This window comes from Neovison vison, chromosome 5 (genome assembly GCF_020171115.1).
Source record: "Neovison vison isolate M4711 chromosome 5, ASM_NN_V1, whole genome shotgun sequence".
NCBI classification, from domain to species: domain Eukaryota; kingdom Metazoa; phylum Chordata; class Mammalia; order Carnivora; family Mustelidae; genus Neogale; species Neogale vison.
The window spans coordinates 114,303,968-114,330,990 of record NC_058095.1 but is presented as its reverse complement, the minus strand read 5'-3'; the positions used below and the strand labels follow the sequence as shown (position 1 = coordinate 114,330,990).

Below are 27,023 nucleotides of genomic sequence, written 5' to 3'. Positions count from 1 at the left end.
CTACCTTGAGGGATACCTATGAGATAGATAACAGGGTTTATCTGGATATGTAGTAGTTGCTGTGTGTGTATGTGTGTGTATGTGTGTGTGTGTGTGTGTGTATATATATACACCTTGGTTTCATTCTTGAAGTAGCAAAAACATAGTGCAGTTTTTAGTGTTTTTCTATGTTGTTATCACTTAATTTTTGATTTTGAATTTTAAAAAGTTGTAGCAATACTGGCTGACAATTAAATTTCCTATTTGTTAAGTGGGTTTTTTCCCTTTTTTCCTATAAACATGAAAATACTCATACTAGAACAACTTGGCAAGAAGTAGGTAATGAAAATACACGTCATGTTATAAGTGATAAAAATTGATATAACACCTTCCCATCACATATGTTTTAGATCTAATTTTGGATCTTGAATTTAGAATTTATACAATGCAAAAAAAAGTTGCACCCTATATATTCATTTTATTAAATAATTTTTGTTCATATTTCTTTACAGAAATGCTATGAACAGAAGCAGTACAAAAATGGCCTCAAGTTTTGCAAGATGATTCTTTCGAATCCAAAATTTGCTGAACATGGAGGTATTGTCTCATCTGTGAGAGACTGCTTATCGGAGTATATTACAGTACTTTTAGAGATCTCATTTCATCTATTACTTTGGGTAGAACTTAAGTTTATGCTTTGATTTCTTATGTATGAAATGAAGACAACATTTGCAGAATAGAAGTAGTATGAAGATACAGTCACATGTATTTTATTCTCTGGTAAATGTCATTCTTACATATTTGCTGACCTTTATAAATAAATTAGGTACTATCGATTTACCATTGGATTGTTTATCTTGAGCTGTTTTCTAGCACTGGTGTTACTCGGTCTATATTTGGTTGTCTCATCCCTTTTCACTGGTGACCGGTGCTTGTTTGAAGGACAGATAAGATCAGACATGCTAGTTGCTGTCCTCCAGTGGAGCACTGCCAGTTAGGGTCTCTGAATGTTAGACATGGGTAATTCTGGAGACCATCTTATCTGGAAAGTAGACTGATCTTGCTCAGCTTTCAACTAACATTTAAAACATTCTTTGAAGGAAATGGAAAGAAGTCTTTGGTTCGTAAAGCTGGAGAAACGTAAGGTTTATTTTCATTTTTTCCCTCTGCGGAACTCTTATCCACATGGCAGCTTGTACGGAAGTTCACTGTGTGAAAACAGATAAATGAAGATGTTTCTAGGGGCCTGAACTGCTGGATCACCATGTTCTGAGAACCAAAGTCCACAGAGATCATTTGAAAACCATTGTTTTTGTCTCATTCTTGTGGACATATTCAGAGAATTATTTCACTGTAAGCCATCTTTCATTAGCTGCCTTAAATATATTTTTGGGTTACCACTCCCTCAGTTCAGTGTTACACTCTTGGAATGCAAACTGATGTTAATTAGCCTAACCAGAGTTAGTTGTAATAAACTTACTGCCAAAAATAAAGTGTGTTTTCCAATATTAAATAAGCTGACTTTTACATTGTGTGCATCTTTTTGCTAAGGTAGATTGTTTTTGTGGGATGTAAATTGGAGGATGATTAGAATTGACCTTGGATGAAAGCTCTGGAGCTACTGCCATAGGTTTAACACAGCAGAACTTGGGGGCCCACCGTATTATGTTTTTTCAGCTGAATCATCTCAGACCCTCTGTATAGTCTTATAAAGGGCAGAAGGTATTTGAGGAACTCAGTCCCAGCCTCAGGGATTTCAGAAAAGGACCCAGGCTACGCTTTAATAAATACTTAAATATAGTTTTACTTTCTGTGTTTGGACAGAAGTTTTAACTATGTGATTAAAAAGACAAATAGGACAAGCATTGGCAGATATATTAAAATAGTAGTAAGAGCTTAAAAAAAAATAGTGCTAAGAGAGTAATTTGAAATTTTCGTGTGTAAACAGAGGTTAAAAAATATCTTTCAGAGACTTTGGCTATGAAAGGATTGACATTGAACTGTTTAGGAAAAAAAGAAGAAGCGTATGAATTTGTTCGTAAAGGACTTCGTAATGATGTCAAGAGCCATGTCTGTATCCTTTTGCAATAATTGAAATTTATTATTTCATTTGTTTTCCACTTAGTAGGTTTTTCTAATTCAGGAAAAAAACAGACCTTTACTATGGAAAATTTTGTATAGAAGAGAAAATTTAATGAACACTGTGTACCATTACTCAGCTTCCATAATTATCAACATTTTGTAGTAGTTTCTTCTGTTCCCTACCCCTTGTTTATTTATTGCAGTAGTTGAAAGAGAATTCTTGCACTTTTTTACTTCAGCTCCGCTTTGTGTGAGGGAAAAGTAACTGATCTGCGACTTGAAACCCATTTTTTTCCTCACATATCCATAAACCGATAACTTTCCTGTCCTTCCAGATGAATTACTTGTATAGTGAATTTAAGTTCCTTAAACTTTGTTGTATACCAGAAAAATTCAGGAAAAAGAAACCCGTTTTAAAGCAGATATGATAATTGGTTCTTTAGTGGGGTTTCTGGTGCACAGGGACATAGCTGTTACTCTACTAGATACTTAACCATTTTTTTTTCATTGACTGGTGACTCAGTTTGTGAGAAAACAAAAATACTTTTTCGAAGATAGGTCATCGGAATTGATTTCCATTTCCGTTTTGCCTATCTGTATGCTTGTTTGCCGTCTTTTCACATGTTGCCCTTATCTTAATTTTTTACATTTTATTCATCTAGCTGTTGGCCAGTATTGAACATCAATAGTCTAGATAGTGTTTTCACATATTTGGCTTAGGATTCTCTTGGAATACTAAATACGGATTTATCTCAGCGTTTACCCCAGAAAGAGGAGAGAGGGCATGTAAATATGATAGTTTTTTTGGCTCCAAGATAATGCTGAGACCTTAATTTACAATAGATAAAAACTTAATCTTTGTGCTTTTTAGTATCACTAGTAAATTAACTGATGATTACATGTTTTAGAATTGATTGAATATAAACTAGTTTGAAGAGATAATTATAATTTTTGTATAAATAGAAATGAAGAATAAGTGATTGAGGTGCTGGGGTGGGAAAGTGAGGGGGTGAAGGGTAGGGAGTGTGAAGAATTTTTCCAAGAATTTTCTGAGGTTATGTAAACACAACAGAAAATTCCAAACATATGTATGTAGAGAGCGTAGAATGATGCACCCACTTCTCCATGTGCCCGTCACTGAACTTCATATAACAGCTGTAAGTCAGGGCTAATCTGGTTTCATCTTTTACCACCCCCTTGCTGTCCCCCTTTCTCTGACCCCAGATTATTCTGAAGTAAGTCCCAGACAACATAACATGTCATTAAGGTAAGCTTTATGTTAGCTATGTAGTATAATATATTCTAGTGGCCTTGAATGTCTCTATTTCCTTAACTTAGTAGGTTGGCATGTGTATGGACTCTTGCAGCGTTCTGATAAGAAGTATGATGAAGCTATTAAGTGTTATCGAAATGCCCTCAAATTAGATAAAGATAATCTGCAAATTTTGAGGGATCTCTCCCTGTTGCAGATCCAAATGAGGGACCTTGAAGGCTATCGAGTAAGTACTTAGTCTTAAGTGTTGTTTTTACAATAGGCATAATTTTAAAATGAGGACGTTCAGAATGAGGTGAGCATAGGCTGAAATTATGTAGATTTGATTGTTCATTATAGTCTGGAGTAGAAGGGGAAAGTCACCTGAGACCTTCTTCCCCAATAATAGTTTTAAGAAATGCATCCTTGGGGGTGCCTGGGTGGCTCAGTGGGTTAAAGCCTCTGCCTTCAGCTCAGGTCATGATCCCAGGGTCCTGGGATCCAGCCCCGCTTTGGGCTCTCTGCTCAGCAGGGAGCCTGCTTCCCTCCTCTCTCTCTGCCTGCTTCTCTGCCTACTTGTGATCTCTGTCTGTCAAATAAATAAATAAAATCTTTAAAAAAATGCATCCTTGATCATTAAAAAACAGGGAAACTGTGTGTTCATTTAATGCTTTTTTAAAAACTAGATTATCTCCTATGTGTAAATACTGTACTAGATTCTTTGTGGGCTTGACATTTACAGATTTGGTAAAAAGAACTTTATTTTTTTATTTTTTAAAGAGTTTATTTATTCATTTGACAGACAGGGATCACAAGTAGGCAGAGAAGCAGGCAGAGAGAGAGGAAGAGAAGCAGGTTCCCTGCTGAGCAGAGAGCCTGAAGCAGGGCTGAATCCCAGGACCCTGAGATCATGACCCGAGCCAAAGGCAGAGGCTTTAACCCACTGAGCCACCCAGGCGCCCCATAAATAGAACTTTTATAATTGAAATCTAAATGTAGGGATTAATTAGTTTTCTCTGTTATGGGTTAGTAAATATAAAATACTGTGGGAAGGATTGTTGAAGAGCAGTCTTTCTATGGTCCAGATCTCTTCGCACTGGCATCTTCAACTCTGCTGGGTTATCTCCATGTGCTTACTCTACTAACTACCCTAACTTCAGTATGTCCACAGTGGAATTCTCTCCCTTTCTCATGTGAAGGAGCCCACAAACTCTTAACACTTCTCTTTAAATAAGTTAAGTTCTTTCATCTGTAGTTTACTTTTGTCTTTATTGCCATGTAAATCCTTATGCCTGGTGCCTAGATTTTTGCAGAGGTGTCAAGCATGCTGCTGAGCTTAATAATGGTGTCATTCTTCCAGATCTTGTGGTTTTTCTTTTAGCCCAAGTGTGGTGGGAGTTAAAATCAGTTATCTGTAGGAATGAGGCAAGGAAATTAAGAATGTTGGCAAGACAGTGCTTGCCTAAAGGGGTAGTGAAATAAACGAAGATGTAAGAGCTGGTGGTTAGAGGCCAAGGTTCCAGGGAGCCAGAGGCACTAGTGGTAGCTCAGAACCAGGGTAGGGATGTCACTGAGTAAGAGCATTGGCCAGAGAATGAGCTGTCTGAATTTATGATTTCTGCATGGCAGTAAGGTCTAGGGTGTGGTTGTGGGAGGGGGTGCCGCATGATGGAGATCATTAAAGATAAAGAAGCCCTGATTCTAAAACACTAAGTTGTTGATGGGTGCTCCGCAGTGTTGCACTTGTAACAGGATCGTGGTGGGATTTGGCAGAGAAAAAGCAACTGACGCAGACTTCAGTGAAGGAGAGAAGTAACAGAAAAGCAGTGGTGTCAAGGAGAGTGTGTCAAGGAGAGAGATATATTAATGTCATATGCCTGAAGGAACCAGGCATATAAAGGCAGAGGTGTGAGACTGTCTAAGCTGTTTTCTCAAAGATCTTTTTGCCAAAGATCTGATCATGTTACTGCTTATGGCATATAGTGCAGAAGGACTCCCTTGGCCCCTAGTTCCACAGCAGAAGCAAAATGGCACATTTGCAGAACTTGGTTGCAGCTAGTGTTCTTCCTGAGACCTTGCTCCTCCAAGCAGATGTGCATGCCTAAAACTTGGAGGCAAATACGAGCTATCAAGAGGTGGGGGCCGTGTAGGGAGGGGACATTTTCTGCTGGTGAAGATATTTGGATTCTTCTGGGACAGCCGTGGTGGAATTTCTGGTGTTTTCTCCCTTGTGTCATAGATACAAAGCTGTTTTAGAGTGGCAGCCTGGTGTTCTGTTTGAGTGTTTGCCTTGGCTGCAGCTGCGCTGTTTCTGGGGCCTGCTGTAACAATGTAATAAAGATGTTATAATTTCATACAGTGATTTTATAAACAGAAGAATTTATTTGAATAAAAGGTATCTTAGTCTCTCTTCTAAGATGTTTAGTTACCAAAAGACAGCTTTACAGGGACCATTACAGAGTATTCTAGAATTTAAGTAATTTAACATAAAAAATATTTCTGTTTTATTCAGGAGCTGTTATTTGTTTATGGAATTCATTAGAAAGGAATTAAAGGCATTAAATTATTTTCATAAAGCTCTGTGGTGAAATATAAAAATTTTGGAAAGTTAAAGTAAAAAGAGAAAAAGACAATTTTTAATTTAATTTTATTATTTTTTAATTTTTTTTTAGGAGACAAGGTATCAGCTTCTTCAGTTGCGCCCAACACAGCGTGCTTCCTGGATTGGATATGCTATTGCATACCATTTGCTAAAAGATTATGATATGGCACTAAAACTTTTGGAAGAATTTAGACAAACTCAGCAAGTAAGAACTTTATTCTGTTTCTCCTACCGCACAAACTAAAGTAGTTGACTTCTATATTGCCCTGATTCCCAGTTGTGCATTCAAGTCTTTGGAACCTGTGGGAGCACTTGGGTGGCTCAGTTGCATAAGCGTCTTGACTCTCGATTTCAGCTCAGGTGGTGATCTCAGGGTCATGGGATTGACCCATGGGTTCTGTGCTCAGTATGGAATCTGCTTCAGATTCTCTCTCCCCTTCCCTCCTGCTCACTTACTCTCTCTCAAATAAATAAATAAAATCTTTAAAAAAATAAAGTCTTTGGGACCTATGGAAAAACTTGAAAATTTTCACGATTAGAATAATTAAAACAGTTCTTGATACAAAATAAATAATATGAACATTTTTATACGCTTATTGTTTTGATGATATGCAAATGACTAAAGAAAGAAAAAATACATAAAAAATAATTTTGTGATTATGGGAATTATTTCTCGCATATATTGCTTATGTTATATAAACACGTTAATACATTTTAATATATATGCAAAATAGAAAAATACAAAAAAATATACTGTGCATCATGAGATAAACAGATGTTAACATTTTGCCACAATTTCTCCACATTTTATTATTGTTATTTTTTTTTCCAATTTATTTATTTTCAGAAAAACATTATTCATTATTTTTTCACCACACCCAGTGCTCCATGCAAGCCATGCCCTCTATAATACCCACCACCTGGTACCCCTACCTCCCACCCCCCCCCGCCACTTCAAACCCCTCAGATTGTTTTTCAGAGTCCATAGTCTCTTATGGTTCACCTCCCCTTCCAATTTACCCAAATTCCCTACTCCTCTCTAATGCCCCTTGTCCTCCATGCTATTTGTTATGCTCCACAAATAAGTGAAACCATATGATAATTGACTCTCTCTGCTCGACTTATTTCACTCAGCATAATCTCTTCCAGTCCCGTCCATGTTGCTACAAAAGTTGGGTATTCATCCTTTCTGATGGAGGCATAATACTCCATAGTGTATATGGACCACATCTTCCTTATCCATTCATCCGTTGAAGGGCACCTTGGTTCTTTCCATAGTTTGGCGACCGTGGCCATTGCTGCTATAAACATTGGGGTACAGATGGCCCTTCTTTTCACTACATCTGTGTCTTTGGGGTAAATACCCAGGAGTGCAATTGCAGGGTCATAGGGAAGCTCTATTTTTAATTTCTTGAGGAATCTCCACACTGTTCTCCAAAGAGGCTGCACCAACTTGCATTCCCACCAACAGTGTAAGAGGGTTCCCCTTTCTCCACATCCTCTCCGACACATGTTGTTTCCTGTTTTGTTAATTTTGGCCATTCTAACTGGTGTAAGGTGATATCTCAATGTGGTTTTAATTTGAATCTCCCTGAGGGCTAATGATGATGAGCATTTTTTCATGTGTCTGATAGCCATTTGTATGTCTTCATTGGAGAAGTGTCTGTTCATATCTTCTGCCCATTTTTTGATGTGTTTGTCTGTTTCGTGTTTATTATTCGTGTTTATTATTTTTTAAAGAAATATTACAGAAGTAGCTATAAAGGTCTCTCACGTCCCTAGGGGTAGCCACTGTTCTGAAATAGGTATAGATTGTTCCTACTCATGTTTACATTATGTTTAAGTCCATAAAAGATACAGACTATTATTTTGTGTATTTAAAAATTGACATGAACAATATGCAGTTTTTTCCTTCAACATGTCTTGCTATATACATGTGTTGATACATGTAGGAATAGTTTATCTATTTTTTTTAAGATTTGGTTTATTTATTTGACAGAGAATGAGAGTGAGAGAGCATGAGCAAGTGCACGAGAAAGGAGAGTTGCATGCAGAGGCAGGGGGAGAAGCAGGCTCCCCACTGAGGAGAGCAGAGGGAGAGGGAAAAGCAGTTTCCCCCTGGGAGCAGAGAGCCTGACATGGGGCTGGATCTCAAGACCCTGGGATCATGACCTGAGCCAAAGGTAGACGTCTGGTTTAACCTACTAAGCCACCCAGGCGTCCCTATCCTTTTCTTCTTTTTTTTTTAAAGATTTTATTTATTTATTTGAGAGAGACAGAAAGAGCATGAGCAGTGTGAGAGGTAAAGTGGGGTAGAGAGAGGAGAAGCAGACTCCCCACTGAGCAGGGAACCTGATAGGGGTTTTGAGCCCAGGACTTCTGAGATCATGACCTGAGCTGAGGGCAGCTACTTAACTGACTGAGCCACCCAGGTATCCCAGTATATCCATTTTTAACTTTTGCCTGGTATTTCATTATATAAATAAGCTGTAGTTTATTAATTCCACTTTTTCCTTGTGCCAATACCACACTCTCTTGATTGCTGTTACTTTATAGTAAGTTTGGAATTTGAAATGCATGTCCTCCTACTTTGTTCTTTTTCAAAACTCTTTGGCTATGCAGGGTTTCTTTTATTTCCATTTGAATTTTAGATTTAGCTTGTCAATTTCTGCAAAAAAAGCATGCTGAGAGTTTGATAGTGATTGTATTGAATTTGTAGATCAGTTTGGAGAAAATCACTGTCAAAACAATATTGTTCTGATCCATGAACATGATTTGAAATGTCTCTCCATTTCCATAGGTCTTTAATCTCCCAGCATGCTTTCAGTCTTCAATGTATAGGTCTTACTTCCTAGATTTATTCCTAAATATTTTTTTTCTTTTAGGCGTTATTGTGAATGGAATTATTTTAGGTTTATTTTTGGGTTGTTGGTTGCTAGTATATGGAAGTATAATTGGCTTTTGTATTTTGATCATGTATTCTGTTACCTTGCTAAACTTTTTTATTAGTAGTTTTTTACATACTTTTCTATGGGTATAGGATTTGCTGACCTGAATCTTTACTTTGCCATAGGCAGAAATGCCACCTTTTTGTTTATTTTAAAGAATGTGTTATTCAGTCTTCTATTTGTAATTGCTTCTTTTAGCCTGTGTGAATGACTTTTCTGAGATAGCAGTTAAAGATCTATAATTGTTTTGTGTAATTATATAAATAAAATAATTCAATTTTTTTCAGGTTCCTCCCAACAAAATAGACTACGAATATAGTGAACTAATATTATACCAGAATCAAGTGATGAGAGAGGCAGATCTATTTCAGGAATCTTTGGAACATATAGAAACATATGAGAAACAAATATGTGATAAACTTTTGGTGGAAGAAATTAAAGGTAGGTTGACCTGCTTTTTCTTTTTTAGTGGCCTCAATTAAAGAACAAAAACTATATACTTCATTCTTTCCTAACATTTAAATAAGACTTGCTATATAATAAAAATTTTTATTAAGTCATTATTTATTAAGTTGATCCTCATAACAATACTATGTATGGTTGTTACATCCATTTTAGAGTTGAAGGGCTAAGGAATAAAGAGGTTAAGTGACTTGCCCAAAGTCATATAGCCATGTAAGCTCAGTAGTACTAGATTTGAGTCTAGGGGTTTTGACTCCAGATTCCATTTTCTTAGGCAGTGTTATACTCCTTCATATCCTTCATATCCTCTCCCCTCCCCCAAAATGGGTCCATGAAACAAATAAATAAATTACGATGAGAATAGTAAATGATAACACTGAGGTCACCATAAAAGCAAGATTCCTTTATTTTCAATATGGGCTAAGTATGAAGGCAGGATCCTGATAAATAGCTTGTTAAAAATGGGTCAAACAGGGTGCCTGGGTGGCTCAGTGGGTTAGGCTGCTGCCTTCGGCTCAGGTCATGATCTCAGGGTCCTGGGATCGAGTCCCATATCGGGCTCTCTGCTCGGCGGGGAGCCTGCTTCCCTCTCTCTCTCTCTGCCTGCCTCTCCATCTACTTGTGATTTCTCTCTGTCAAATAAATAAATAAAATCTTAAAAAAAAAAAAATGAGTCAAATACTTTTTTTTTTTTAAACAAAGTTTTGCTCATCAGTTACCATTCTCTGAGCAATACTATAATAAAATATCCAACTAAAGTAATAATGATTTTAAAACTAAAGCTTCATATAGTTGCAGGACTTCTGAAGCTTAAGAAAAATAATAGCTAATGTTTATTTACTTTTCCTTTGTCTCAGAGTATGGTAATTGTTTAAACTGTTCTATTTCATTTGATTTTTTAGCACTTCTAACATAGGTAGATTATCCCCATTTTATAGTTTAAACTGTTCTATTTTATTTAATTTTTTAGCACTTCTAACATGGGTAGATTATCCCCATTTTATAGTTGAGGAAACTAAAATTTAAAGAGGTTAAGGACTTTCCCAAAGTTACCCTGCCTTTTAGGTGGTAGAGTTAATTTCTAAACACATGTTCCTGACTTCAGAGTTCTTACTTTCTTTTTTTTTTTTTTAAGATTTTATTTATTTTTATTTGAAAGACAGAGTTCACAAGCACGCAGAGAAACAGGCCGAGAGAGAGGAAGGGAAGCAGGCTCCCTGCTGAGCAGAAAGCCTGATGCGGGGCTCGATCCCAGGACCCTGGGATCACGACCCGAGCTGAAGGCAGAGGCTTTAACCCTCTGAGCCACCCAGGCACCCCCCCTTTTTTTTTAAAATTTTATATTTTATTTTATCTTTTAAAGGTTTTATTTATTTATTTATTTGTCGGAAAGAGAGAGAAAAAGAGAGAGAGAGAGCGTCGCACAAGCAGGGGAAGCAGCAGGCCGAGGGAGAAGCAGGCCCCCCACTGAGCAGGGAGCCCGATGCGGGACTTGATCTTAGGACCCTAGGATCATGACCTGAGCCGAAGGCAGATTCTTAACCCACTGAGCCACCCAGATGTCCCTATTATTTATTTTTTAAAGTAAACTCTGCACCCAACATGGGGTCTGAACTCATGACCCCAAGATCAAGAGTCACATACTGTACTGACTGAGCCAGTCAGTCCCCATACTTTTTTTTAATCTAAAATAGTCTTCATTTTTATAGAGCAATTTTAGGTTCACAACAAAATTGAGTGGAGATATAGAGATTTCACATATACCCTCTGTTGCCACACATGTAAGGCTTGGGCCATCCCCTGCCCCTGCCATATCAACATCCCCTACGAGAATAGTATATTTGTTACAATTAGTGAGCCCCCACATTGACAGGTAATTACCACCCAGAGTCTACAGTTTACATTAAGGTTCACTCTTGTCTAGGTTTTGAGAAATATCTCCACCATTGTAAAGTCATATAGAGTAGTCTCACTGCCCTAAAAATCCTCTGTGCTGTCTGTTTCTTTCTCCTTGCCCCCAGCTCCTGGCTACCACTGATCCTTTTACTGTCTCCATAGATGTGCCTTTTCCAGAATGTCATATAGTTGGAATCATGGAGTATGTAGGTTTTTTAGATTAGCTTTCACTGAGTAATTCAAGATTTCTTCATGTCTTTTTATGAATCCTTACTTTCTCTTTCCCTTTCATGAGTCCTTTCTAACTGCTGTTCTCTGCTCTTCCAATTAATGTACTGATTTAATTTTTGTGAATAATACGAATATTGACAACACTTTTAATTTTTATTTTATGTGTTTATTTTTTTTTTTTAAAGATTTTTTTTTTTTTAATTTTATTTATTTGAGAGAGAGAGACAGTGAGAGAGAGAATGAGCGAGGAGAAGGTCAGAGAGCGAAGCAGACTCCCCATGGAGCTGGGAGCCTGATGTGGGACTCGATCCTAGGACTCCAGGATCACGCCCTGAGCCGGAGGCAGTCGTCCAACCAACTGCGCCACCCAGGCATCCCTTATGTGTTTATTTTTATTTATTTTTCCCCAGTTTTTATTTAAATTCCAGTTAGTTAACATACAGTGTAATATTAGTTTCATGTGTAGAATTTAGTGATTCAGCAGTCAGTGCTCATCACAAGTGCCCTCCTTAATACCCATCACCCATTTAACCCATCCCCACTCACCTCCTCTCCAGCAACCCTCAGTTTGTTCTCGATTGTTAAGAGTGGGCTTTGTGTTTGCCTGTCTTTTTCCCCCCGTGTCATCTGTGTTTTTTTTCAAGTTCCACATATATGTGAAATGGTACAGTATTTCTTTCTCTGACTAATTTTGCTTAACATAATCATCTTTAGCTCCATCCGTCTCATTGCAGCTGGCAAGGTTTCATTCTTTTTCATGGCTGAGTAATATCATTGTATATATAATATACTACATCTTCTTTATCCATTCTTGAGGCAGTGGATGTTTGGACTCTTTCCATAATTTGGCTATCGAACAACACTATTTTTCAAACTGTTGGTAAAATGGGGATAAATAATTTAATATTCTGGTTTCTTTTTTCTATCACTTATAATTGATAAGAGCAAAGAAAAATGACAATTATTTTCACATTCTGATGTATTATTGCTGTTTCCTGATTAAATATTAGCTTAGGTTGCTTTTTGTCTCTTGTGGCATCAATCCAGAATGCAGTGATTAAGAAGTAGATATGACGTATGAGATCAATTCTAGTTAAAAAGTCTGCAAATTGTCATGTAATCACATTCATCCATATGTTGCTAGTGAGGGTAATTTGGGAGTCTTCATTTTGAATATAAAGCCAGTGCTTTATACTGTTTATAGAGATAAGTTACGGTATTTTAATTTTTTCAGTGAACTGTCAGGCTCAGAGACCTTTGGTATTTACAGATTTATGTCTTTTGTAGTCCTTAGCTTATTAAGATCTTTTTATAAACTTAAAAAATGTTGTTAGAGATTTTCAGTAACTTATGCATATGCAGTTGTGCTTACTTATTCTGTATTCCTTCAGTAATAGCTTTTGCCTGTGGTGGAAACAGAATTGAAAAATATGTTTTTGTCTATTTACCAAGGGTAAGCAGGGTAAAAATGGGACTAGCCAGCAATTAGTTTTGGAGGAGTGGGACATGTTTATAGTTTTAAATAGCAAACATTTATGTATATTCGTTTTTACCAAACACTATGCTAACCCCTTTCAGTTAATTCATTTATCACAAAAGCAAACTGAGGTAGTTGATATTTTATAGGTAAGTGGACATAGGAATTTTGTGTGAGAAAGTGGTAAAACTGGAAATTGCATTTGATTAGCCTTCCTCTAGAGTTTGAGTAATATATATATGTAAATAGTGAAATAATAGTACTACTTCAACATATTGTCTCCTCCAAGATGATGAAACCTGAAATAAAACATCTGAAGGACATATTAAAAGGGTTATTTCTTTGAGATAGATTGGGGAAGGGGAAGTCTTAGCAATAGAAGTTGAGATATATCCTTTTTTGAGAATCTCCCTTTTATCTTGAGTTAAATGTGCTTTCCTTTATATCGGATTAGTTTAGATACTCATTTCCGGTACCTGCTTTTTTTTTTAAGGTTTATTTGTTTATTTGAGAGAGAGAGTGAGAGAACGCGCGTGTGCATGCATTAGCAGGGTGAGGGGCAGTGGGAGAGGGAGAGAGAGAGAATCTTCAGCAAATTCCCTGTGGGGAGTCAGGTCAGCCACTCAACCAACTGAACCCCTCAAACGCCCCTCCCATGCCTACTTTCAATTAGTGTGGTTTAGTAAAAGGATTTGAACCTTAGGAGCAACCCACATGTGAACCTGGTTTGTGTGGTTTCTTGCTGTGAAGTGGTACTTAGTGTTTTAAGTGAGTTAAACTTCTCCAATTTTAGTGACATCGAAAGGGAGCTAAGAGAACTGAATGGAGAATTGTTTAATAAATGATTTGATCAGGTAGAGTACATTCAAATCTAGCAGTAGGAATGTAGGGATGTTTCATTAGAATTATTTACCAGTCTATAGAGGGAGTCTTTAATTATCTTAAAGGGTATATAAAAATGTGCACAATACAAATATTTTTACTAAGAATTTAAATATCCCATGTGTATTTTTGGGATGTAGAGGGGAGCCAGAAATGAATGTTAGTATAATAGAATGTTATATAGAATGAAGGTTCATTTCTGAAGTCAAGCTGTGAATTAATCTGTGTTGAGTTGGATAAACTGCAGCATGCCCCAAAGGGAAGCACGTGCGGTTGTTTTTCATAAACATCTATTATGCTAATAATGCTTAGTGAAGTCTCTGAGATCAGAAGGGTATTTAATGTTTAAGTAAAATGAATGTGAATTTAAACTTAATTTTAGGGGAAATGCTGTTGAAATTGGGAAGATTAAAAGAAGCCAGTGAAGTATTCAAAAACTTGATTGATCGGAATGCAGAAAATTGGTGTTATTATGAAGGCTTGGAAAAAGCTCTGCAACTTAGTATGTAATGATTTTTCTCCTCTACGTAATCTTAACTAGTGTTTGAAATAAATGTACAGTTGTAATAATATTTGAAGACAAATATTTTTAGCCTTAGCATTTATTTTTCCATTTAGGAAAATTATAGGTTAAACATGGCAGAGAAGAAGAATTTAGATGTTTATTTATATGTAAGTGATAAATGCTCACAGATAATTTTAAGTTCCTTAACCCATTAAAATGTGACCAATTTAGACTAACCAGAAAACCGGGGAAGAAAACAAGCATTCCCTTTCTGGGAAGTTTAATATTTTTTAAAGAATTAGAGATTTGTTACCCTCAGCCTCTAAGCGTGAGAATTAGGCCAAAGAAATTTTGCTGAGGGTACGTACTGTACAGCATCAATATGAAAATTATTTTCTTAATTTCAAATTAGCTTAATTTGTGTAGAGCAAAATTTTACATATTTTCTTTTCAAATTAGGTGACCTATCCTTTTTAGAAATCTATAGTATTTTTCCAAATCTTCCTTAATATTCTCATAATTAAATGTTAAGAGCAGTTAATACACCTAGTAGATTTACTCATGGATAAATACATGGTTGAAATAACTATGAAAATATGGCTCAAGGGGGTTGAAACAGCAGAACTTTTAAATTAAAAAAATATGGTAAAAATAGGTAGCTATTCATAATCATTTATAGAAAATTTGTTTTACCCTAATCACTTTACAAATTAATCCAGGTTTTCTGTGTGTGTTTAAAATTTAATATCACGAATAATTAATTTTCTTCCTTAAATTGTTTTTACAAAAAGGATGAAAATTAAAATATTAATTAGATCATTAATTTGTGTCTTTAAAAATCAGGACAAAAGTCATAATATATTTGAAGGTTGGAAAGGTGAGATAACTGTGATGTTTTTCTTTATCAGTTACTGACATGTAGTTAATATTAGAGATATTTAAATGTTTAGTATAATGAATATATGTTCCATGTCAAGATCCATGCTTACTCTAAAATGTATTGATTACAAAACTAATTACATTACTTTATCTTTTTAGGTTCCTCCTTAGGACCTTCTCTCCCCCATGGTAAGTTCTGGAGCTCCAACTTGTGACTTCAAGTAGGGCATTGAAATGGTTTGGTTTTGTCTTAATTTTACTACAGTTATAAGACTTATTATATCTGGGATAGTGGAAAAAATATTTTTAATACTCTTTAGGCATAAATATGAGACCTGCTTTTTAAAAATAATGCAGCAAATAGACTTCATGTAAATTTTAGAATAAGGGTTCTTGATATTTCTTGAAGTCTCCAAGTTGTTAACAGAATATGAAGATTATCTTTCTTATATCTTAGGTTTTGAATCCCAGCACATTGGAGCTCCAAAACATACTATTGGGGGAAGGAAAGAGTCTAAACAAATCAAACATTACTTTTTAAAGTATCGTTATTTATAATCTTGATAGTGAACACTACATTTAGTACAGAGATACCTTGATCGCTAGTACTAGGGGTTCTTCTTAAAATAATATTTCTGTTTTCTGAATGAAAATCAATTAAAAACCTTACAGTTTAAAATCAGGTTTGTTTGCTTTTTCTTTAAATTCTCCTGTAAATTTTGCTTATATGAAATAAAATCTGTCTTTGAAAATTATGCAGGATATTATTTTCAAATAACAAAGTAGACCCAGATCCTACTTTGCAGATTGTTGCTGCAGAGTAACATGTAGTTTATATTGAGTACTATAAAATTAGGTTTGTCGTGGGAGGGAAGACCACTTAATGTTAGAAGTATTTTTTATATCATTGTATTTACAGGGAGAAATAATTGCCACTTTAAACAGTGTATACTAATGGGATTCTTTTTAATGGATTTTCATTGAAGATTTTAAATGTCAAAACTACCTTAAAAATTTAGTTCATCTTTTAAACTCTAAAACATTTACACTCATGATGCTGAAATGGTTGCTTTTTAAAGCCTAATCACTCAGTAGTGCTCGCTTCAGCAGCACATTGTTAAAGCCTAACCAGTAAGCAGTTACAGCCTTTTTTGGCGTGTGTGTAGGCCTCACTGAGTTAGAGAATTTGTGTGAGAAAAGTTAGAAAGGAGCACTTTGTTTTTCACGGGTTGTGCGCTAAGGAATATAAGAGAAGCGCTATGTACCTTGAGTCTGTGTGTCTTGTATGCGTCTGATTTGAGTTGGATGTAGAATCTGTTGTGATGAAGTTTTGGATTACTCTGGAGATTGGGTTTAAAATGTGTTTTACTGATCCTATTATTTCACCAACAGAGTTTTTTAATATTAACAATGCCATCTTTCTTTATTACAGTTTTTAAAGTTTATTAGCATTTTATCATAGATAAAAGTTCTGATGCTTTGAATCTCACACGTATTTACTGATAATAGGCACTTTAGAAGAGAGGCTTCAAATTTATGAAGAAATTAGTAAGCAGCACCCCAGAGCAATTTCACCTAGAAGATTACCTTTGAATCTTGCCCCAGGTAATATTAGGATATGTTTTGTAACACTAATAATTATTTGTTATTCAACATCATTCACATTAAAAAAAAAATTTGTTTCTGGTACAGAATTTATTTTACATCTACACATGTCTTGGGAGTGGGACTGATCAGTTATAAACTTATTCATATGATAATAAGTGTGTGTAGCATATAGCTATATGTTGCTTTCAAGTATCAGAAGTTATCTTTATAAGATTGTTTTTCTTATGTGACTTTAAATATTAAACACCAGATTTAGAAGATAAATTAAGTTCTCTAGAATTGATAACAAATTGTATGTGAGGTATTGTGATTTAAGTGGTAGAAGTTTTGAAGTTTTAGGTTTTCTTTTTGAGCATACATTCAGAGAAAGCGTGGTGAGCCCTTTGTGCCCACCACAGTGTTGAAGAACATCGCCATTCGCTGTGAAGGCCCTCTCTCCTCAAAGTTGTCCACTTTCCTGAAATTTGCCTGTGTCACGCTGTTGTTTTTAGAGAGCTCTGTGTATTTTGTACCTCTAGAAAACAGAGATACCCCCCACTTTTGTACTTGTGTAAATCAGAGCACCGTGGTATATATTGTGACTTGGATTTATCGAACAGCAGTATGTTCACGACCTTGATCCAAGTCCTGCGTGCAGTTGAACTCCTTCGCTTCGGGGCTGTAGAGGAGGTAAAAGTGTATTAGTTCTTCGGATAATTAATATCTTTGTTGAAGATTTTATAGAAAATTGTGTCTTTTTCTTAGAGTTATCTCTATTTTTACTTGAAAATGCTATAGATCACTATTTATTGGGACTTCTTACATGTCTTTTGACATAAGTCAGACCCTGGAAAACTAAACAACTTTAATAAATGAAAAGATCGGGAGGGAGACAAACTATAGTGACTCTTAACCTCACAAAACAAACTGAGGGTTGCTGGGGGTAGGGGGGTAGGGAGAGGGGGGTAGGGTTATGGACCTTGGAGAGGGTATGTGCTGTGGTGAGTGCTGTGAAGTGTGTAAACCTGGCGATTCACAGACCTGTACCCCTGGGGATAAAAATACATTATATGTTTATTAAAAAAATAATAAATTAAAAAATTTAAAAAAAATCTATTCTAGGCATGGGGTGAGGAGGTGGTTTATTTTCTAATGAGTTTTCATTTATAGTGGAAATATTTGTTTAAATAATTGGGTTATAATTTTCTTTATCAAAAGATACATGGAAATTAAAAAGTTTTTTAGTTGACTGACTTTAAAAATATATCAAGTACCTGTTAGAAGTGTATTTTATTAGACAGTCGGTACGAGTTCATTGTAAACAGTTTATTTTCCACTAGTACATCTCAGATGATAAATAGTATTCTTCTGATGCTCCCATTTTTGTTGTGGCTTTATGGAATATTGAAAGCAGATTTCCCTGAGGTTTTTCAGGGAACATTAAGCTCAAGTGGGCAGTATCAGTCTCAGTGGGGAGGGTGACTTACTTGCTGAGATATTCTTTAGGCAGGTGAGTTGGGGAAGCTGGGTTGAACCCATCAATCAGGTTTCTGTGGGACTTGTCAGAACTTTCATACATGCATTGTGAATTTCTGAGATGCGAGGAGGAGCATTCCCATAGTAAAAGTGTTGTTGAAGATGCTTGGCCCCATATTTCTGTATGTCTTTTTTTAAGTAACAGCATTTGAAATATAATTCACATACCATAAAATTCACTTTTTAAAGTATGCAGCTCAGTGTTTTAGTTTATTCATGGAATTGTGCAACCATTATCACTATCTGGTTTCAGAAAATTTTCACCATTCCCAAAAGAAACCTCATATTCACTAGTGGTTACTCCCTGACCTCCTAGTACCAGGCAGCCACTAATCTACTTCCTTTGCCTGCATTTGCCTCTTGGGGACATTTCATATAAGTGGAATCATACCATATGTGGCCTTTGGTGTCTGGCTTCTTTGTTTTAATAAGTCTCAATGTGTGTCTTATGTCACATTGTGAGTGGGGATATTCTTTTAGTTTGGAACTTTCTTTTTTTTTGACAGAGAGAGATTACAAGTAGGCAGAGAGGCAGGCAGAGAGAGGCGGAAGCAGGCTTCCTGCTGAGCAGAGAGGCCGACGCGGGACTCGATCCCAGGACCCTGAGATCATGACCTGAGCCGAAGGCAGTGGCCCAAACCACTGAGCCACCCAGGCGCCCTAGTTTGGAACTTTCAAATGCATTCATTGGCCTCTTAGAAAAGAAAGAAGACTCACTTCACTTTAAGATTATTATTATTATTATTTTTAAAGGTTTTATTAATCCATTTGACAGAGAAAAAGAGATCACAAGTAGGCAGAGAGGCAGGCAGAAAGGGGAAGCAAGCTCCTTGCTGAGTAGAGAGCCTGATACGAGGCTCGATGCAGGCCTCTATCCCAGGTCCCGAGATCATGACCTGAGCCGAAGGCAGAGGCTTAACCCACTGAGCCATCCAGGTGCCCCTCTAAGATGATTGCTAACAAGATATCTTAGGCCTGTTTTTCCTTTATGGAACATGGGGCTTCAACTTTACAGTTCCTTAATTCTTTTCACAGTTCATAAATTTTGCCAAAAGCTCTTAGTGCATGATAGGGAATACATTTTTACTGAAAGGCAGCTTGGAACCAACTGTGGATTGTAAAGTGTGATTTAGGTTTTTGTGGCCATATTTTGGACTCTCTGGGATTCTGTCTTTGAAATGCTAAAGGAGTCTTTATACAAGATGGGGCTCAGTTGAAGGGTCTTAGGGCATGGGCTTCAAAGTCAACGTCACTGTGAGGTTCTAACACGTATGGATTTACAAATCTCCAGTGAGCATAAATAAAATCCTACAGATACCTCATTGTACCTGTGCAGAAATTGAATCCTTCGTGGTGTTCTGCCTGTCTAGAAATACTTTTATGTCTAATAAGAAGGGTATTTTGACATTATCAAAAGCAGTAAGATTTTTGTTTAAGAAACATCATGGAACTTGAGAATGTAAGGTGAAAGTTTTGAAAAGAGTTTTCAGTTTTGAGGTAAAAAGGCTTAAAACTGGGATGCCTCGGTGGCTCAGTTAAGTAACTGCCTTTGGCTCAGGTCATGATCCCAGGGTCCTGGGATCGAGCCCCCAATCAGGCTCCCTGCTCAGTGGGGAGCCTGTTTATCCCTCTCCCTCTGCTGCTCTGCCTGCTTGTGTCTCTCACTCTCTCTGTCCAATAAATAAAATCTAAAAAAAAGGGGGGGGCTTAAAACTATCGGGTAGCGAACACAGAAGTCCTAGGTAGATTTTCCAACAGCCTAAAATATTAAGCACTGTGAAAATAATGCAGGAATATAGCTACTTTTCCAAAGAAGTAGTTTTAATTCATCAATTTCTATTCTGTTATACAGATGAGAGGGAAGGAGATGATTCCAGACTATTAAATAAAAAGTTTTCATCAAATTTTGCTCCATTCTTTATTGGGTTATTTATTATTGAAGTGTAATTACACATAATATTATATAAATTTAAGGTGTTCAACTGTTGATTTGATACATTATAATATTATCATTGTGGTATCATAGTATGTTAGCTTACACCTCCACTAGGTCACATACTTATCATTTCTTTTTTATCATGAGAACATTCTCCATTATTTAGAATAAATTCCCAGTGAATCAGCTAGTCTTATCTTGCTGATTGTGTTAATTATTTCAGCAGTGGATTTTGAGACAGCAGATTTTATTTGAATCCACACTTATCATCCAGAGAAGAATTAGCATAGCATCTGTGTAGACAGATGACCTGTTTGGTAAGCTGTAATGCTAACAGGCACCATTAGTGATGGTCTTTTTTTTCCCCCTAAAGGAAAGTCTGGCAGGGTTGGGAGTTACTAAAAATTATTTTTAAATAACTAAGAAGAAGAGAGATAGATTGTTTTTGTGGAAGGGTTTTTCTTATGCCTAAAGAAAGTGTTTAGGAGATGGATAATGGTAACTAATTTTGGAATAGAGCATGTGATGGAGCATTTGAGTAGCTGTCTGTGGGCCTCTTGTTTAGATAATGCATTATTATAGTTTCAGATAAAAGATTATAAAAATGTGTTGTTGTTGTTGTTGTTTTTAAAGATTTTTATTTATTTATTTGACAGACAGAGATCACAGGTAGGCAGAGAGGCAGGCAGAGGGAGAAGAGGAAGCAGGGTCCCTGCTGAGCAGAGAGCCCAACGCGGGGCTATATCATAAGATCCTGGGATCATGACCTGAGCCAAAGGCAGAGGCTTAACCCACTGAACCACACACATGCCCCTATATAAAGGTTTTTAAGTGCAAAGTTTTTTTCCTGTTTATCCCCTACCTACTAAGTTTACTTCTCTAGAGGCTCCCATTGTTACCAATAGGTAGTGTATTCTTGCGTAAATATACTGTGCATATAGAAGCAAAAATGTACGAGGTAGGGGTTCGTGTATAGCTTTCCTTTTTTCTCGCTCTTCTGTACAAAAGTGGTAATAGCATAGATTGCTGTGCACTTGGTTTTGTCTTCTATATCTGTGCTTAAATTCACACAGAAAGAGCTCCCTCCTTCTTTCTCATAGCTGCTCAGTCTAAATAACAGTTTAATGGGAGATGAGGCTTTCAATATTATGGATAATCAAGAGTTGAGTATATTGTCTTTTAACTCCAATCTGCCAGGGTGGTCTGAATTGATTGAGAAAGTTAACCAAGAAGAGGAGTTGAGAATAGCCTCTGACATGAAGATAAAATGCTTTTTTTTCTCAGTGGATATCAGCAAATTTTGGAAAAGACTCTTTTGGTTTTTTTTAAGATTTAATTTAATTTTATTTATTTGAGAGAGAGTGAGAGAGCAAGCACGAGCAGAGGGGAGGAGCAGAGGGAGAAGCAGACTCCCCACTGAGCAGAGAGCTCAATCCCGAGATCATGACCTGAGCTGAAGGCAGATACTAAACCACCTGAGTCACCCAGGCTCCCCTGGAAAAGATTATTAACTACAGAAATATAGTAGCTGTTGGGATATCAAGGCCTATAATGGTAGACAACATTTACTGAGTGGTTGCTGTATGCCGGATACTCTGTTTACTGCTATATATTTACCTGTTGGAGCCATCCGGGAGCATCTTGAGACTGCTAGCATTGTTGCCTTCACCTGCAGGGGGGAAAGTGAGGACTTCAGTGGACAGGTTATTTGCTCAAGGTCACACACAGAGGAGGTGGAAGAATGCACATTTCTCTAAGTACCTGCATCTTACTGTCCACCACAATATTGTTAACTTTTGCGTTATATCATGGAAAGACATGATCTCTGAAACTACTTTTGAGTTTTAAAGAAGTAATGATGTGTCTTTAACCCAGAGTGAAATTTTGTGTTGTTTTGGTAATCTGATTTTGAAAACACTTACACTTTGTATATGATCTAATAAAAAAGATTAGAGATTATCTGAAAATGAAAACAGTCTGTATAGTGACTTGAGTTAACAAATGTCAAACATGTTTTTATATTTGATAAATGTTCCTTTTCCTCAATAAAATTTAAATATCTCTTTCAAATTTTTGTGACATATAATTATATTGAGTACGGATGTTTTGTTCAATATAGTCAGTCATAACAAATAAAAATAAACACTTTGGGTGGTTGGTTTTTTTTTGTCAAGTGTTGATTCATAATGAAACCATAGAGGTAGTTTCAGTAGTTTTACTTTAGATTAAGCCATTTATGACATGTATATCTTATTTTTTTTAAAATTTTAAATGAGTGAGCAAATCCATGTCCCTGTATATTAACTCTTCCAGTCAAAAAAGTTAAAGCTTTAAGTGAGTTAAAGGCTTTGTGTTGTATTTTTTTTTTTAAGATTTTATTTATTTATTTGACAGACAGAGATCACAGATGGGCAGAGAGGCAGGCAGAGAGAGAGGGGGAAGCAGGCTCCCTGCTGAGCAGAGAGCCCAGTGTGGGGATTGATCCCAGGACCATGAGATCTTCACCTGAGCTGAAGGCAGAGACTTAACCCATTGAGCCACCCAGGCACGCCTCATGTTGTATTTAAAATGAAAATTTTTCTAATTTTTTCTGCTTCCAGAAAGTGATGATGAGGTTTTTTTGTTAGGGTTTAACCATAATAGAATTATTTACTTGATGTTGCAAATAGGGTATTTAATTCTAATGTTAAAATGCTCTGGGGCTCAGTCTAATGTCTAACAAAAGTTTATTTTGCTTATTATCCATCTTGCCCACTCGAATGTTAAGTTCCATGAGAGCAGAATTTTTTTTTTAAATTGTTTTAATCTCAGCTATATCCCTAATACCTAGAACAGTGCCTGGCACATGGTGGGTACTTGAAAGATGATTGTGGAATGAATGTTGAAGTAAAGCACTTGTCCATTTGGAAAACATATTCAAATTCTGCTTTAGTGTTTAAAAAGGTATTTTGGCTGCTAATTGAATATAGGGCTGGTTACAGTAGGATCTTTTTATAGTCTGCAGAGTACTTTCTGAGGTTTCTGCAGATGAGGACCGAGTCTGCTGGTTAGTCACATTAGGAAAGAGACTTGCTATAGGAACTGTATTCAGGATGGTTAGTAACTTTTTTCACTCTACTTAAAGCTGCACAATGATTTTCTTTACTTACCTTTTGAAGTGTTCTTTGAAGATATTTCAAACAGGATCTAGGGAAAAGTATAGTTGCCAACTAAGATAACTTAGTGTTATCCTTTTTTGGTGGTTAAGAGTCAAGCAACAATGCTGACAGACTTTGAGGTTTAAAAATAGGATGGGGGTCATTGTTTTTGAGGGAGCTATATTTTAATTTGTAAAATCATTTTGAGAACTGTTTGCCTCAATTGAAGTATAACAAAGTACACTTTTGTTTCTAGGTGAGAAATTTAGAGAACTAATGGATAAGTTCCTGAGGGTTAACTTCAGTAAAGGCTGTCCACCCTTGTTTACTACTTTGAAATCTTTATATTACAATACAGAAAAGGTAAAATTTGGTCTTTATTCAGTTTTGCTATAATCTTTTTACTAACTTATTATAGAAAGATTTCCATGTAAATAATGTGCTATGATTTAATAATTTTCTCTATTCTAGTATTCACCTTAGTTTAATAACAGATGAACTGAAATTATATGTATGTAGGATAGATACTATCAAAGGTATCGTCAGCCTGTGAAATTTACAGAATAAAGGCTTTATAAAAGCACTAAGATTATAAAGGTTGTTTTGAATGGGTGTACTTTTCTTGTAGAATTTTTAATTTGATATTGACACCAGAAGTCTGTATATAAGTATTTTATGATTATTATTTCATAGTTTATAGATTTTTTTAAAGTTTGTTATGCATTATGCATGCTTTTAACATTAGAGCATGAACAGTCAAGTTAGTGCAGCAGTAAAATGCCATTTGGTCTACAGAGTATTATTACTTTTAACTAGTAGGCAACATTTTAATAAGTAAGAATAGTTTTGGCTCTTTCTTGAATTGAAAGAATAGTATTTGTCTACCTTTAAAATTAGAAAACAGGCACTTGGTCTTAAATTAGGTATTTGGAAAATTAAAAATGAATAGAAAACAAGTTATATTTCTGTTTCCGGGCATTGCTTTTTCTTTCTTAAGGTGTAAAGTCTTGTGTTCTTTTCTATAGTCAGAATTCCTGAAAGTTACTAGAGGATAAAGGAAAGATTTTATTAGACGTGGTAAAGTATTTATAGTGAAATCTATCACCTATGAGTTTAGGTTTGACCCATAATTTGTAAACTAGCAGTAGTTGTGAATATAATATATGGAAAACAAGGTCAATGATAGGTAGTATAACTGAAGATACTTTCTTTTCTGGGGAAGCAGTTTTCATAAATAAAATGGAACAACTGGTAATATCTAGTGCTCCATAAGTAAAAGGTGTCATTTACATTTTTTAAAAAGTTAATGGTTCCTTAATGTCTGTACTATCCTTTATTTGATTTTAGTGGTGCTACTGTCACTTTTTGATAAATAGTGTTTGATTCATGGGAAAACATGGAACAGTGCCTACCAATAATTTCTGTAGGTTATTTAAAATAATGTTTGCCAAAATTTCTCCGTTACTCTTTTGGGCAGTGGTAAGAGAAAAAAGGTGAGACGAGACGTCAGAAATAATAAAGAACTTATATGTGTGAGTTCAAATACAGGTTCCTGCAACCTGAAAGTAGAGCCTTCCTGTGAAATTTCTTTTGCTGAAGTGGTATAAAGTTTGAAGAGCATTTAGCATTAATTTCTATGGAAAATCTCTTGAACACTAATTTATATTTGAAAATTTTTTGAAATCCCCAGGCCCCAAAAGTACCTCTCTTGGCATTTTTGATGTCTTAGGACACATCTTACTGACAGATACACAAACCAAATTGAGACAAAGCACAGATGCTCACGGACAAAGTTCACATCTAGCGTGACTTGATGCTGAATGTCCTTCCTGGGGGACTGAGCTTGGTGGTGTCCCTCAATGCTCAGAGTGCGCGATGCCTCAGTAAGGGCTTACTGCAAAACAAATGCTGAGCACTGCTTTCACTTTCTGCCTTTTTCTGGGGAACTGAAGGTACCAGTGTTTGTCTTTGGTAAAAATGAAGTGGTGTCATGTGAGGAGCAAACTTTCGACAAGCCTGAGACACTGGTACTGCTTTTGTAATAGTATCTTGTGGCAGCTGCTGAATACAGTGGTCTTTAAAGGATTTGTTCCTTGTAAGCCAGTGAGCGTTCACGGGCTCTCTCAGTTGTCACAAGGGGCACAGGCTTTTCTTCTTCCTCTTCTTTTTTTTTTTTTTTTTTTTGAAAGATTTTGTTTATCTGTTTGACAGAGAGCACAGAAGCAGGGGGAGCGGGAGAGGGAGGAGCAAACTCCTCGCTGAGCAGGGAGCCAGATGTGGGGCTCAATCCCAGGACCCCAGGATCACGACCCCAAGGCAGATGCTTTAATGACTGAACCACCCAGGTGCCCCAGACTTTTCTTTTTTCTAAATCCCCCCCCCACCACCATACGGTGGTGACCCCAAATGACCATCCTAAAGATGTAAAACATTTGTTGGTATTTAATACAGCATGCAAATTACATTTTTTTTAAAAGATTTTATTTATTTATTTGACAGAGAGAAATCACAAGTAGTCGGAGAGGCAGTCAGAGAAAGAGAGAGGGAAGCAGGCTCCCTGCTGAGCAGAGAGCCCGATGCGGGACTCGATCCCAGGACCCTGAGATCATGACCTGAGCTGAAGGCAGTGGCTTAACCCACTGAGCCACCCAAGCGCCCCGCAAATTACATTTTTAAAGAAGGAACTGAGAATATATTAATTTATATAGGAACCTTTGACATCTCTTTAGTGTTATCTTTAAGCATGGAATAGGAATGTTTATCAAGTGCTTTTGAGAACTGAATTAAACCACAGAAAATTGAGTTCAGGTTATCAGAACTTAGTATTGTAAGAAAAAAAAATACAAGCATGGGGAGTACTTTTCAAATAATTACGGCCATGTATATTTGTGACTTCTCCTAATAAGGCTGTTTTAAAATTGACTTCTAACCAGTAATAAATCTTGTAGCTAAACACTGCATTTTTTAAAAGATTTTATTTTATTTGATAGAGATCACAAGTAGACAGAGAGGCAGGCAGAGAGAGAGAGAGAGGGAGAAGCAGGCTCCCCGCTGAGCAGAGAGCCCTATGTGGAGCTCTATCCCAGGACTCTAGGATCATGACCTGAGCCGAAGGCAGAGGCTTTAACCCACTGAGCCACCCAGGCGTCCCTAAACACTGCATTTTAACTCTGGAGGAAGTATTTAGAAGAGGTAAAGGCTGATAAACAGTTATAGTTTAATAAACTTCTGAGTCTTAAAGAATGATCCATGTTAGGGATCATTTTATGAAAATAAAATAATATTTTGAAGTTAGACCAGGATATAGTACAACTGTAAAAAAGTATTTTAAAAATGTCTGCAGCATTTTAAATTGTGAATATGCAATTTAGAAGCATGGAGAGCATTTTTTGGATAATTCCTGTCAAGGTTTTTTCCCCCTGTGAATTTATTTGTGGTGTCTGTATGTAACTGTAATAATTTTGGCCATAAAGTTTTGTTTTTCCCTTTCTCTCCTTGCAAGTTTGTAAGTATTTTATGTGTTATTTTATAGTCTTCCTTACCTTCCTTTTTGATGACTGCCTGCTCTTTTATCGGTCATACCTCCATTGTTGAACTTTGGTTTTCCAAACTGTCACTGTTTAAAAAAACAT

At 36.3% G+C, this 27,023-nt stretch overlaps 1 protein-coding gene across 5 annotated transcripts in view; it reads left to right on the top strand.

The window, feature by feature from the left end:
* Positions 1 to 27,023, top strand: part of NAA16 (N-alpha-acetyltransferase 16, NatA auxiliary subunit) — a 68,368-nt gene that overhangs the window by 5,046 nt on the left and 36,299 nt on the right. Inside the window, exons 1-10 of one of the 5 annotated variants that reach the window (XM_044249820.1) lie at positions 513 to 576; positions 1,172 to 1,332; positions 1,949 to 2,053; positions 3,403 to 3,560; positions 5,986 to 6,120; positions 9,151 to 9,304; positions 14,194 to 14,313; positions 15,355 to 15,384; positions 16,705 to 16,800; positions 23,648 to 23,754. In XM_044249820.1, coding sequence (XP_044105755.1) covers positions 1,960 to 2,053; positions 3,403 to 3,560; positions 5,986 to 6,120; positions 9,151 to 9,304; positions 14,194 to 14,313; positions 15,355 to 15,384; positions 16,705 to 16,800; positions 23,648 to 23,754 — 894 coding nt within the window. In that variant the 5' untranslated portion in view covers positions 513 to 576; positions 1,172 to 1,332; positions 1,949 to 1,959. Of the gene's footprint in view, positions 1 to 491; positions 577 to 734; positions 760 to 1,171; positions 1,333 to 1,948; positions 2,054 to 3,402; positions 3,561 to 5,985; positions 6,121 to 9,150; positions 9,305 to 14,193; positions 14,314 to 15,354; positions 15,385 to 16,704; positions 16,801 to 23,647; positions 23,755 to 27,023 lie in introns of those variants that run through there. The other 4 variants (XM_044249818.1, XM_044249821.1, XM_044249819.1 and 1 more) reach the window with 4 other exon arrangements.